The sequence below is a fragment of the Notechis scutatus genome, chromosome Z, assembly GCF_049901735.1.
Source record: "Notechis scutatus isolate UNSWTSFEM ecotype Mainland chromosome Z, rNotScu1.2, whole genome shotgun sequence".
Lineage (NCBI taxonomy): Eukaryota > Metazoa > Chordata > Lepidosauria > Squamata > Elapidae > Notechis > Notechis scutatus.
This window is the reverse complement of record NC_142025.1, coordinates 61,138,698-61,153,865: the sequence shown is the minus strand read 5'-3', so window position 1 is coordinate 61,153,865 and position 15,168 is coordinate 61,138,698. Positions and strand designations below refer to the sequence as shown.

General features: G+C 36.3%; 1 protein-coding gene across 2 annotated transcripts in view; it reads right to left on the bottom strand.

Moving 5' to 3' along the window:
• Nucleotides 1–15,168, bottom strand: part of PDCD6IP (programmed cell death 6 interacting protein) — a 65,782-nt gene that overhangs the window by 38,886 nt on the left and 11,728 nt on the right. For both annotated transcript variants that reach the window (XM_087945351.1, XM_087945352.1), the window contains exon 4: nucleotides 561–688. In XM_087945351.1, coding sequence (XP_087801477.1) covers nucleotides 561–688 — 128 coding nt within the window. The remainder of the gene's footprint in view (nucleotides 1–560; nucleotides 689–15,168) is intronic.

The following is a 15,168-nucleotide window of genomic DNA, read 5'->3' as shown; positions in this document are numbered from 1 at the left end:
AGAGATTTTCAGAAATATAAATTAATTTGAAGATTGGTGCTTTCTTTTGTGACATGCCAACTTTAATATAAACAGTCAAGCAGGACAGGGATGCTGTTGAGTCCAAAGGAAATCATGGTCACCATTCTTCTCTTTGATAAAGAATATTCATCTTAGATCAGAACTAGGCATTTTATGGCCCCTGGGCCACATTGGCCATTTGGCTGTCACTGTCTGGCTGATGTGACAATAATAGGAAATTAGAAATAAAATGTAAATAAAGGTATAAGATGCACGTGATACAACTGCATTGTTTTTATTTTGAAGGCAACCTTTTTTTTCCAATTTATGTATGTAAATGCATGCATGCCCACCATCACAGCCTTATTGGTTCAGCCATGCACAATTGTCCCAGTTTCTCATGTGACCCCTTGGAAAAATTAATTGCCCATCCCTCTCTTAGGTTTCCTAGGTTTATGACACTGATTTTTTAAAGATACATTATGTATCTTTATTACTAATGTCTAAACAAAACAACTTCCAAATTCCAATAAATACTTAATCGTAGAGAAGAATTATACCTGATAATATTTTGCGGCAGCTTTCATCCCTTCATCACTATCAAGATTCTGTTCTGATGCTATTTGACTGGCCAATGCTCCACAATTAAATAACACACATGTTTTCTCATAGCCTAAACTTGCCAGAGCTGAAACAAAGTGCATACAAATCAACATTCTTATCTATAAACCAGACAGTAATGGAGCCTATAGTAATTAATAAAAGTAAAAACAGACAAGTATACATCAATGAATCTGCAGATCTATAGAATGCATCAAATAAGTTATACTCAATTCTTTTTTAAAAATAAAAATTAATATTAGTTGATTTCCAGGTGATCTAGTTACTAATAACTGACCTTAAAGCTTTTATGATTTGAGATGAAAATGTTTAAATAATTGTTATTGCAGTCATATCATTGTGCGATTTGTCTTTAAGGGTTCTGGGTAAACACAACTAGCTTGATTTCTTGAAAAATAATGAAGGTGGCTTCATTTTCAATGGAGCTGACAACCACAGCAAAATGGTGAGCCAGAAAATGGATTGGGTCCTCAGAATTCCAGATCAAGGATACTGTGGTATTGGCCACAAGCACGCTACATAATAGTTCCCCAAAAGGAGATCAAAATATAATGTCTCCAGCAGATTTTGGAGTTCTCCAAACCAAGTGAAAGTCGTCGCCGACAAAGTTGCAGTTCAGAGCAAGTATACTTGGATTTCTTAATCAGTTCTGGAAAGTTTTTGTTAATAGAATTTGAAATAGTAAAAAGTGTCAGAAAATGTCAGGTGTAACTGTCATTACACCAGGTGAGTTTCTTTTTATTCTTTGCAAAATAAATTTTATGCAAGCTTAGGGAGTTAAAAAATTCTTTAAAAAAAAACAAAACTTTATTCAATTTTCCAACAATTTAAAAAACCATAAAGTACAAAATTGTATCAATATTGAAGACATCATTTACATTTCTTAATCATATTCTTATACTTAATTTTCTATTACATTACAATTATTATATATTACTTTTTCTATTAATTCACTATTCCTTACTCCTTATTTATACCACTTGTTACACAGTACATTTTCTATTAATTCTACATTCAGTATCTATAACTTCATATCCTTTAATTCAGGGGTCACCAACTTTTTAGACCTCAGGGACCACCAAACTCATAATTTTAAATCCCGAGGACCACTAATATAAATATAAATATAAATATAAATATAAATATAAATATAAATATAAATAATATAAATATAAATATATATATATATATATTCTTAAGTTTTCGCGGTACTTACATGTATGGCCTTCAGCTTTGTTGGTATTTTCCCACATCATTATAGTTGTGCTTTTAAAGTTGTAGCAACGTTTCAGCAGAATCTCATCTGCCATCATCAGCCTGATGATGGCAGATGAGATCTGCTGAACGTTGCTAACTTAAAAAGCAAACTATAATGACGTGGGAAAATACCCGAACAAAGTTGAAGGCCATACATATACATATATATATACATATATACATATATATACATATATATATATACATATATATATACATATATATATACATATATATATACATACATACATACATATATATATACATATATATACATATACATATACATATACATATACATATACATATACATATATATATATGGATCTTTGGTTATTGGGTTTTTCTCCGCGTAAGATTCAAAGTATCTAGGCACGTTTGGCGAGGTCCCACTCGCCATCTTCAGGCTGGTGCTTTCGGCTTAGTGCCAGTGCAAGCACTGCTTGCACTGGCACTAAGCCGAAAGCACCAGCCTGAAGACTGGCGAGTGGGTCCTCGCCAAACGTTGCCTAGATACTTTGAATCTTACTGTGAGAAAACCCAATAACCAAAGATCCACATACAAATACCATGAGAACCTCAGAAAACATATATATATATAATATAAAAATTTTAATAGATGAACACAATACAGAAGCCTGATGATGGCAGATGAGATTCTGCCGAAACGTTGCTAAAACTTTAAAAGCACAACTATAATGACGTGGGAAAATACCCAAACAAAGCTGAATACCATACATGTAAGTACCCGCGAAAACTTAAGAAAACAAATCTATCTATCTATCTATCTATCTATCTATCTATCTATCTATCTATCTATCTATCTATCTATGTCATCAATGTATATTAACCATAGTTTGGGTTACATTGATGACACATTTGTGATTTGGCCCCATGGAAAAGAAAACCTAAACAATTTCCTAACACACCTAAACAGCACACACCCCAAAATCAAGTTCACCATGGAAACGGAAACAAACAAACAACTACCATTCCTAGATGTACTAATCTACAAAAAAACAGATGGCACACTAGGACACACCGTATACCAGAAGAAAACACACACTAACCGCTACCTCAACGCACAATCCCACCACCACCCAGATAAACTCAGTGACTAAAACACTAGTTACTAGAACCAAACGCCTGGCAGACAAGACACACATTAAGACTGAACTATGCACCCTGACTAAAGTACTGACAGCCAACGGCTTCCACAAAAGCAAAATCACCGGCTTGATCCACAAAAACACACTGAGACATAATAGAGACCCAGAAGATGAACAGACCTATGGAACAGCTGTCCTGCCCTACATAAGAGGTACCACAGACAAAATTAGTAAGATACTACACAGACACCACATCAAGACTGCCTTCAAAACAGACAGAAAAATAGCAGCCATCCTTAGAAACCCCAAAGATAAAATTGACCTGGAAAACCAAGGCATATACGAAGTCCCCTGTGCATCATGCCCGGCCACATACATTGGACAGACCAAAAGAAGAATAAGTACCCGCCTGGATGAACACAAAAATGCAGTCAAAAAGCTGGAACACACTTCCTCACTAGTCCAACACATGGAAGCCACAAGTCATAGCATCAACTTCAATGGCACCAAAACCCTAGCCACTATAGAAAACCCCAGCCAATCATCAGAGAAGCCATAGAGATTGAAAAAAGACCAGAAAGCATGAATAGAAGAGATGATTCCACCAGACTGTCAATCATTTGGAAGCCTGCACTCACAAACAAAAAAATCTCCACACCACTAGCCAGGCAAACACCTGGGCACAAACAGATCCCCCCTGATACCTCCAGCTCAAACACACCCCAACCAGGCACCCAGATGAAACCTAGCTTCCTAACTAATGATAGCCATCCGTTTACCCGGAGACAAGCTGCACTAAAGGCCTCCAATAAAGTAACACAATGTTGCCAGCCAATCAAGATACAAAAAAAGCCAAAAAACAGACAGAAGATATCAGAAACACCAATCAAGCAGAACACAGCAAACTCCAAGACCAATAAACACAGACCAAGACTCCCAACCAATCAGGATAAAGAAAAAACCATTCTGGCACAGCAATAGGCTGCCCCAAATTTAAATCTGAAACCACTGTAAAAGTCTGACTGACAGATGAACACTATACAGAAGCCTGATGATGGCAGATGAGATTCTGCCGAAACGTTGCTACAACTTTAAAAGCACAACTACTATGACGTGGGAAAATACCCGAACTAAGCCGAATGTCACACATACATACATACATACATACATACATACATACATACATATATATATATTTTAATATAAAAATGGCCTGGTGGCCATATGGATGGGTGGGCGTAGCCAAGCCGACATCACTTCTTTGCCCTTGTTGTTCTCTCTCTCTCATTTCTCTCTCTTCTTTCTCTCTCTTCTTTCTCTTTCTCTTTCTCTCTCTCTCTCTCTCAGTCGCCGGGAGTGGGGGGGGAAGGTAGTAGGAATCTGACATGATTGGTCATCTTGACTTTGCTGCGGAAGGTAAGCTAAAAGAGCAAAATAAGGCAGGAAAAGCTCCAGGTTGTTTTGAGCGCCTCCTCAGCCATCTGGGGAGTGAAGAGGAGAGAGGGAAATTCCTAAGGAACTGGCCCCGTGGGGCGAGCTTCATTGATTCCGCTGGCTCTTGCAGAAGCGGCCAACTCGTGCCCCAGAGTTGCAGAAGGGAGAAACTCTTGGAGGAAAGTTCATCAAAAATTGCAGTCCTTCACACGCACCCCTCATACCCCCTCCCAAATCCTGAAGATCGCCAGGTTGGAGAAGGGCTGCCAGGGAAAAGGGTGACAAGACGCTTTTCTCTCCTGGATTGCAACATTTGGCACGTCGGGGTGTCAACTTTGCAGGGATTTTTGCTTTGTTCTCTCCCTCTCTCTCTCTCCCGCCACCAGTACTACCCCTATTGCCACCATGGGTGCGACCGGGCGGGCGTGGGTGGGACCAACCAGGGGTGATTGTTCAGTTTGGTGAACTGAACCGTCCCTACCACCTGGTGGAGGTACTCAAATTTCACCACTACTTCGGAGGCTTCAAATGAGGGGAGTGAAGGAGGGGGAGGCTTATTATCATGGTTTTGATTATAAGCCTCCCACTCCCCTTGTTTGAATGCTGCCCCAGGTGGCTGGAAACCAATTTGGAGGCCAGTGAGTCCTGCCCCCCTCTTGCCTTGGAGAAGTCCTCTCCCAGCCTTCCAAATTGGTTCCAAAGGCAGCGAGGAAGCCGCAGGTGGATGCTGCCAGTCACAAATGAATGTCGCTCCTCTAACTTGGAGATTGGAGAAGAAATACTACTCACATTTGTATGGCATTAGTGAAGGGGTGGGGGTGAGGGGAAAGGATCCGCACATCGAGGAGGTTGAGTGGCTGCCAGTGATGCCCTCAAGGAAAGATATTGCAAGGGGGAGGCTCGACCCCCCCCCCCCCAGAAGCTTCTCTTCCTCCTCGACAGAAGTACTCAAGTGCAAAGTGTCACTGCCCCTCTGGCCCGGCAAGCCTCCTCCTTCTCTCTGAGCATGTGAGAGCTTCTGGCGAGGAGGAAGAGAAGCTCTTGAGGGCAGGGGTGTGGGAGATTGCAGCATTGGAGCTCTTCCTGGGTGTTTCCTGGCCTGCGAGGGGAGGAGATCTCCTGCGCCCCCCTCAGTGCTTCTCTTCCTCCTCACCAGAAGCACTCACACGCGAAGCGCTCACTGCCCCTCTGACCCCCCAACAAACCACCTCCTTCCCACTGAGCGTGTGAGCACTTCTGGCGAGGAGGAAGAGGGGGTAGAGCTTCCCCCTCGCAACATCTTCACCTGAGGGCAGCTTCTTCCTGTGGCTCAGGAGGTCCACGCTCTTCCCACTGCTGCTCGGCCTCCTCGATATTCTGAGGCAGGAGGCAGCAGCTACGACACAGGAGACTGCAGGATTGCCCTGCCTCAGCATGCTGTGGCCCACCAAAATTTTCTCAGGGCCCACCGGTTGGCAACCGCTGCTTTAATTAATTACAGTATTACTTTTCTTTCTATTCTCAAACCATGTATACCAGATATCCTACACTGAATAATATATCGATTCCTCTCTATCCTTTAACTCTAAAATCAGCCTGTCCATTTCTGCGCAGTCTAAATATTTTCCTTATCACTGCTCCCTCTTGCGGCATATCTCCATTTCCAGTACTGTGTGTATGTACTCCTAGCAGCAGTTGTTATGTGTAAAATAATGTATTTATCAGTTTTACTATATTTTTCTTTTATTATACCCAATAGAAACAGTTCTGGTCAAAATTCAATTTTTTGCTTTATTATTTCTTCTAACCATTTTCTAATCTTACTCCAATATTTTTTTGCTTCTGGGCAGGTCCACCACATATGAAAGTATGTACCCCATTCATTCTTGCATTTTCCAGCATTCTGGGCTTTGATTTACAAACATTTTTGCCAATCTGGCAGCGGGGTGGGTGGGTAGATGTCACCTATAAAACATTTTGTACATATTTTCTCTATACTGTAGAGATAAAGTTATCCTATAATTTCCCCCCCACCATTCTTTCCCAATGTTCCAATTCTATATTATGTCCCACATTTTTCACCCAGGCTACCATCGTTCCTTTAATTACCTCTTCTTCCATTTTAAAGTTCAGAAGAAAATTATATAATTTAAATATCATCTTTTTCTGTTCCTTGGATAAGTTTATCTAATTGTTGTTTATCCATATAAAATCCATATTCTTCCTTGTCTTTTCTATACCTTGCCTGTACCTGCATATAGGGCCACTGGTCAATGTCTATATTTTGCTGTTTTAACTCCTGTACTGTTTTTAATCTTCCTTGTTTATCGAGCAAATCTTTGTATTTCCTCATTTTAGCCAGTTCCATTGTGTTTGCGTATATTAATGCTCCATTGTCGACAGCCAATTTGGTATTTTTGTATAGTGATTCTTCTTGGTTTTATTCCATACTTGGATAAGTGCATCTCTGATTTGGTGTCTTTGAAAGTAGGTGTGTTGTTTGTTTTTCCCTTCCCATAAAAAACTATGCCCCTTTTTGACTTCCGGTTTGCAAGCTTTCGGCGGCAGCAGGGATTCGCGACCGCGCGATCCCTGATGCGTTCGCCAAGGTTCCCCCGATCCATTTGGATCTGGGGGATATAGCTGCCCCGTAGAGGCAGCTGAAGACAGGGGGATCCGGCAAGGGGTTTGGGGTGCGCAACCCCTTCCCCAGCCGGCTAAACCCCTTTTCCCGAGGCGGAGGAACGGCGATCAGCAATGGCCGCTGACGAAGAAAGCTGCAGCCGGATAAGCAGGTGCAGGAGGGAGAAAGCTGGAAGAAAAGTGAAAGTTGCTTCTAACCGGGACAAGACGGGAGAAAGTAACCTGGAACCTTGAAGGCTGCTAAGTATATATTGTTCCTTGTGAGAGTTACAAGCTGCGAATACTCTAAAGGGGAAAGTTTTTTCTTTGTTCTACTCTCCTTCCTAAAGTGACAGCGGAAAAAAAAAACACCTTTTTGGCTGTGAGTGGGAAGGGAGAGTGAAAAAAATTAGAGCAAAATCTGAAAATAAGGAGAAGATTGCCTAGAATTGCAAAGAGTTGTTAAACATTAAAAAACTTCCAAAAAATATATTTGAAAAGGATTTGTGATTACTTTAACCCCAGAAAGAGAAAGTGAAGAAGAAGAAGGTATCTAAAAGAAATAGTCTGTTTGGATTGTTTGGTGATTTTGGAACCTTTGGAAATTACTTCTGATTAAATCATCTGGGTGGTTGTTTGGAAAAACTTTTTCTCTACACAATGGCATCATCTATGGATGGATTGAAACTTATATATCAAAAATATGAAAGAGAAAAACAAGGAGGGGAAATGGTCTTGGCACTATTTTTCAATACTTAGAAATGGCGGTTTATACTTATGTGAAGCAGAATGAGGATGATGGGGACAAAGAAGAAGAAGAAGCCATCTTTGATGAACAAATGACTTTGATTGGAGAAGGGAAAAAGCAAGAGAAAAAGGAAAAACGGTCTTTAAGATCTGGAAAAACAGCCCAAAAAGAGAAGAATAAGGTGAAAAGGGGACATTATGTTAAGAAACAACAGAAAGGGGGAAAGCAGAATAAAAGGGAGGTGGAGGGACAAGGGGTTAAAGAGGACAAGGAGGAGAAGAAGCAAGAGAGAAAGGAAGGGATGAGAAGTCCTAATGGTGGGGAGCAAGATGTTAAGAAGCAAAAGTTTTTTAGAGATAATGGATAAAATTGTTAAAGGGATTCTAGAAAGGTACATAAGACTGCATTTTTATACCTGTATTTAGAAGTAATCATAGAAAATTAGAAATAATATGTAACTTAAAATGTGATAAAATATTTAAGATAAATTAGTGAAATTTTTGGTTAAGAAAAGGGGAGTACTGTAATGAAACATGATTCAAGATTGTGATGTGGGGGGGTAATAATCTTTGGAAAACATAAGTGTTCCCACAAAGGCATGATATTTAATTGAAATGGATAAAATGTTTAAGATATAAATGATTGTTAATATTAATGATTAGAATATGGTATACTAGTGAAATTTTTTGTGAAATGAGATTTGAAGTAGAAGGAGGAACATTTTAATAAAATATTGAGCTATAATATGTGATGTGAGGGGGAGGAATAATTATGGAAAATAGGGCTCCCATAAAAGTATGTGATTTAATTGAAAAGCAATGAGTTAAACGTTTAAGATATGAATGAATATCAATACTAATGAATAGATTTGTATTATTTTTGATAATATAGTATAATTTTAGAATGTACCAGACAGAATCCCAATGTATGTCATGTGTTTTATATTAAGTATTATAAATATAGGGGAAAGAGATAAAGGCATCATACTCCATATAGTGTACAGGAGAAGTATTTCTTCTTTTTTTAAAGAAGAAAAATAAATGGTTAGCTGGAGTAGACAGACAAAGAATAATAAATATTATGATACGAATTGAGAGGAGATAAATAAAATAAAATAAAATTGAGAAAATTTAAAGGAGAGGAGAAGTCATATAGAAAATTGAAAATGTTAATAAGATATGAAATGGTATGTAAAATGAATATGAATTTGAATTTGTGTCTGTACCAAGAGTTTTAACCCGGGACTAAGCAACTTTCAGAAAAGAGATTTTTTATGCTTTTATGTTTTGTGTTTATGTGTATTTATGTATTGTTTGTCTTGAAAATAAAACTTGTTTTTTTTAAAAAAAACTATGCCCTTTTGCAGGTCATGTCTATTAATAATATCCTTTTATTCTCTAAATTGATCCTATCTTTTATCCATACTGCCGCTTGATAGTATGTTTCCCAATCTGGAAGTCCAAAGCCATTCCTCTCTCTTTTATCCTGCAGCAATTTCATTTTAATTCTAGCCTTTTTGCTGGCCCAAACAAATTTAGCTATTATTTTATCCAATTCCCCCCCCCCAAAAAATTATCTAATTTTACCGGTACAGTTTAGAATATAGTATTTTCAGTAGTATAGTCATTTTAACTGCTGCAATTCTTCCAATTAGTGAAATTTGGAGTTTCCCCCATAGTTCCAATTCCATTTTTATCCGCATAATTAATTTATTGTAATTATTTTCTTTAATTGAGGAACATCTTGATGTTAGCCAAATACCAATATATTTTACTTTTTTAACTATTTGCATTCCCAATTTTTCCTCTAATTCCTTTTTTTGTTTATCTGTCATATTTTTAGTTAATATCTTCATTTTGTTTTTATTTATTTTAAGTCCTGCTGCATTACCGAATTTTTCTTTTTTTAAAAACAAATTTTATTAATTTTACAATTAAAAAAAAACAAATCTACAACATATACACAAATAACAAAACCAGAAAAAAGCAAGAAAGAGAGAAAGAAAGAAATGCGAAAAGAAAGGAAAAAGAAAGAAGGGAGGGTGAACATTTAAAAACATTTTCCTTTTTTTTTTGCGGACTTCCAGTTGCAAGGCTTCGGCAGCGGCAGGAATCCGCAACTCTGCAGGTCCCTGCTGCGCTCGCCGCTGAAGTATCGGATTTGGGGGTTGTCGTTACCCCGGAGAGGTAACGGAAGACAAAGGAGATCCGGGCAGGGGTCTGGGGATATCGCAACCCCTTTCCCCAGCCGGCTAGACTCCTTTTTCCTAAGGCAGTGGAGCGGCAATCAGCAATGGCCGCCACAAAGAAATCTTCAACCAGTTAAGACTGTGCAGGAGGAAGAGTTTGAAAGTGAAAGTTTTTTGGCTAAACCGGGACATTAAGATATATCCAAACACCCTGGAAATCTGACTCTTTGAACGATATATTGTTTCCAAAGGAGACTGTCAAAGCGGCGAATGAAAGTGCTGAAAGGGAAAGTTCACTTTCCTTCCTTACGGAGATAGCAAACGGACATTGAAAAACCTGCTTTTACATAGAAGGTAAAAATTAAAAGCTCTTTGTTATAAGTGGGAAGAAAGAGGACAAAAAAAAATTATACTAAGACTTTGCTGGAGGAGACGCTTGAAGATTATAAGACCAGAAATTAATTGTAATAAGGCTTTAAAATACATTTTGGGACTTTGTAACTGATACTGCCCCAGGAGGAGAGAGTGTAAAGGGAAGAAGATGAAACATTTTGTGTCTGTTTGGATTGCTTGATGACTTTGGGACTTTTGGACACTACTCTAAGATTAAAAACATTTGGGTTGTTTTAAAAAAAAGAAGAAGAAAAAGCTTTTACAATGGCATTATCTGTGGATGAATTAAAAATGGAATTTGAAAAATTAAAGGAAGAAGAACAAGAAGGCAAGGGCTCTTTGGGAGCTGTTTTCCATTTTTTAGAAATGGCGATTTCTACCTACCAGCAAATACAACAACAAGAGGATTGGGAGGAAGAAGAAGAAGAAGAAGCCATCTTTAATGGACAAAAAATTTTAATTAAGAAAGAAAAGAGGAAGAGGGAAAGAAAAATTGAGAATTTAAGAGTTAAAAAAACAACCAAGAAAGAGAAAAATAAGGTGAAAAATCGATACAATGTCAGAAAGCAACGGAAAAGATGAATACAACAGAGAGCTAAAAAGGCGGAGGTTAGGAGATGGGGGGGTAAAAAGGCCAGATTGGATAAGAAAGGAAGGGAAAAAGGGGAAAAAAGCCACAAAGGCTTGAAACAAGATGGGAAAAAGCAGATTTTTTTTAGAGACAAAGGGTAAAGTACAATTAAAAAAATATTCTGCAAAGTACATAAGATAGTATTGTAGTATTTGTATTTGAAATAGAAAACTGGAATATTATAAGATCTAACAAAATATTAAAATGCTTAATAATGATAGATTTCAATATTTAATAAAATATTAAAGGGAATGTGTAAAATGTTTAACTATCTGCTATTGTTTTAATGTTATTATAAATTTATCACTTCATTTTTTTAAAATAATGTATTAAGCAGAATTAGAATGGAAATTATATATTTAACTATATTACAAATTTATCATTTTCCTATTTTAAAATGTAACATGTAGAATGTACTAAGCAGAATCAGAATGGAAATTATGCATTATTTCAAGTGTTAAATTAAGGGGAAAGATAGAAGGCGTTATACTTTAACCAGTGATTTCAGGGGAAATTTTCTGTTAAAGAGAAGAGATAAATAGATAATTGGAAAAGAACGGACAAAAGATACAAGCATAATGATTTAAATTAAGATGAAATAAACAAAATATAATTAAGAGAGTGAAAAGAGAGGAGAAGTTATATAGAAAATATAGAATGGTAAATAAGTAATGGTATATAAGGTGAGCATGAATTTGATTTAGGTCTGTAAAAAAGATGTAACCCGGGGCTAAGCCACTTTCCAAAAAGAAGTTTTATGTTTTGTATTTTGTGTGTTTATGTTTGATTGAGAATTAAGAAAACCTTGATAGAAAGAAATATAATTGAATAAAACTAAAGGGAGAAATAACGAGAAATTTGGAAAAGATATATATGTGCTTAAATGGAAATGTGATAATTTGGAACTATGCTGTACAAAATAATGTTTCCTTTGCTTTGTTAAAACCTATAAGTAGCTTTTAGAAAGGAGGTTTTATGTTCCTATGTCTTATGTTTTGTTTGTCTTTTAAAAATTAATAAAATTTGTTTAAAAAAAAAACATTTTCCTTTTCGACAGTTTGTAAGATCTTTTCTTCTTAAATTGTATCATATACGCACATCTTATCCGTATCTATATTTGGATTACACTCAAATAGGTTTATCTCATTCTTTTTTTTTATACCTTATAATGCACGATCTATCTTTGGTCTAACCACTTGTACCAGGGATTCCAGTTGTTGTAATATATTGAAGACTCTTTGTTTTTTAGGGCTAGGGTTAGTTTGTCCATTTCTGCACAATCTGAAATTTTCTGGATGATCATCTGTTCTGTAGGTATGTGAGATAGTTTCCAGCACTGAGCAAACGCTAGCCTGGCCGCTGTTAAGATATGTATTATTATATACTTCATCTTTTTTGGTAATTTTTTGTCAAAAATCCCTAATAGGAAGGACTCTGGTTTATATTCATTTTGTTCTTTGGTTATCTCCTCTAGCCATTTTCTAATTCTTTGCCAGTATTTCTGGGTTTCCTTACACGACCACATGTGGAAAAAGGTTCCGTCTATACTTTTACATTTCCAACATTTTGGACTCATGTTGGGGTGCATCTTCGCCAACCTCGAAGGGGGAAGGTGCCATCTGTAAAACATTTTGTATGCGTTTTCTTTATAAGCTGCCGATTTTGTGATCTTGTTGTTTCTGTTCCAAATCCTTTCCCATTCTGTTAATGTAATACTCCATCCGATGTTCCTGCTCTAAGCTATCATATTTCCTTTGACTATCTCTTGTTCTAGTTCTACTTCCAGTAAGTATTTGTAAAATTTAGTTATATTTTTTTTGTTTGATCCTAATAAAATTTTATCTAAGTGCTGGAGTTTGTTATAAATTCCAAAATCTTTGTTATCTTGTTTATATCTACTATGGATTTGGAGGTATACCCACTGGTCAATTTTAAATCCTCGCTCTTGTAATTCTTGTCGTGTTTTCAGTTTTCCTTGTGAATCTAATAAGTCTTTGTATTTAATCATTTTTGTGATGTCCAAATTGTTGGGATGAACCATTGCCTCCATTGTCGATAGCCAAATCGATACTTTTAAATAGTGTTTTTTCTGTACTTTTTTCCAATTGGTTAGGAGTGAATCTCTAATTAGGTGTCTATGAAAATATGACTGATTGGGTTTCCCCACATCCCACAAGAAGGCGTGCCAACCTCTCTGCAAATCGTGACCTTCTAATAATAGTGTTCTTTTGTTAAGTAGGTTCACCCAATCTTTTAACCATAATAAAGTAGCTGCTGTATAATATAGTTCCCAGTTTGGAAGTGCTAATCCCCCTCTGCTCTTCAGATCCTGTAATGCCTTTACGTTAATTCTAGCTTTCTTTCCTTGCCAAATGAATTTGAGTGTTATCTTATTTAGTTCTTCGAAAAAAATTTTATGCAATTTAATTGGAATTGTCTGAAATAGGTATAAGAATTTTGGCAGAATATTCATTTTGATAGAAGCAATCCTGCCCAATAGTGAAAGTTGCAACCTGCTCCAAGATTCTAAATCTTTCTTTACTTGTTGCAACAATTTGTCATAGTTATTCTCTTTCAGTGTTTTACATTGTGGTGTTAGCCATATCCCTAAATATTTGACTTTCTTTGTTACCTGTATTCCCATACTTACCTCTAATTCTTTTTTCTGGTCTTCTGTTAAGTTTTTGGTCATTAATTTTGTTTTTGTTTTTTCTATTGATTCTATTGAGTCCTGCTACTTGTTCTAATTGTTCTAATTCTTTTATCAATTTGTATCCTTTTTCTATTGGTTCCTCCAAAAAGAAGACCATATCATCGGCAAACGCTTGTAATTTGTATTCTTCTGTTTTAATTTTCAATCTTTTAATTTCGGGATTTTGCCTGATACGTGTTAAGAGTGTTTCTAGAGTGAATATAAAGAGAAGAGGTGAGAGAGGGCAGCCCTGTCTAACACCTTTTTCTATTTTTATTGGACCTGTGTGTTCCCCATTTATTAAGATATTAGCCTGTTGTGTGTCGTAAATTGTTGTTATGATATTTTCAAATTTAGTGCCTAGATTCATATTATAAATTTTTTGAATTAAGAAATGCCAATTTAGGTTATCGAATGCTTTTTCTGCGTCTAAAAACATAAGTGCGAATTGTTTCTCAGGGTGGGCTTCATAAAATTCTAAGACATCTATTACTGTTCTTAAATTATTCTTTATTTGTCTAGTCGGGAGGAATCCATTTTGGTCTTCATGTATGTGTGGGTTTAAAACTTGTTTTAATCTATTGGCTATAATGGAGGAGAATATTTTATAATCAGTATTTAGGAGTGAAATTGGTCTGTAGTTGTTAATATATCTGTGGTCAGCTTCCTCCTTCGGGATCAGCGAAATCAATGCTTCCCTCCACGAGTCTGCATCTTAGCTGCTAGTAGTACCTCGTTGAACACTTCCATCATCAGTGGTCCAATTAATTCCATGATTGCTTTATATAATTCTGCCGGAATCCCATCTGGCCCTGGGGTTTTATTATTACTTTGATTCTCTATTGCTGATTTCAATTCGGACCATGTAATATCTTTATTTAATAATTCTATCCATTCCTCTCCAATTACTTTGTCATTCGTTTCCTCTAAGTTCTTATTTTATCCTCATTAACTTCTTCCTTTTTATATAGCTTTTCAAAATATTTGTGAATGATGTCTTTTTTCTTTTCTATCTCATGTTATAAGTCGCCCTTCTCATCTATTAACTGGTATATCAATCTCTTTTCTTTCCCTTTTTTATGTTTATGAGATAACCATCTTCCTGGTTTGTTTGCATATTCAAAATAAATTTGTTTAGTCATTTTCAAATTTATTTCCATTTTTTCTTGTTCCAATAAGTTCAATTTATGTTTAGTTGTTATTAACTGATTTGTATTCTTTGGTTTTTAGAGGTTTTTTGTAATTGGATTTCTAATTCCTTAATTTGTTGTTGTAATTTGTTTTGTTGAGCATATTTTCTTTTATTTCTCATGGCATTATAAGAGATTGTTATTCCTCTTATGACTGCCTTCAATGTATCCCAAATATTTTGTTTCGAGGTTGCATCATTATCATTTTCCTTTAGGAAATAATTTAGTTCCTCTCTAAGCTTATTAATATACTCTTCTTCTCTTATTAATTGAGTATTTAATGTCCATCTTTTCTTTGATTTTC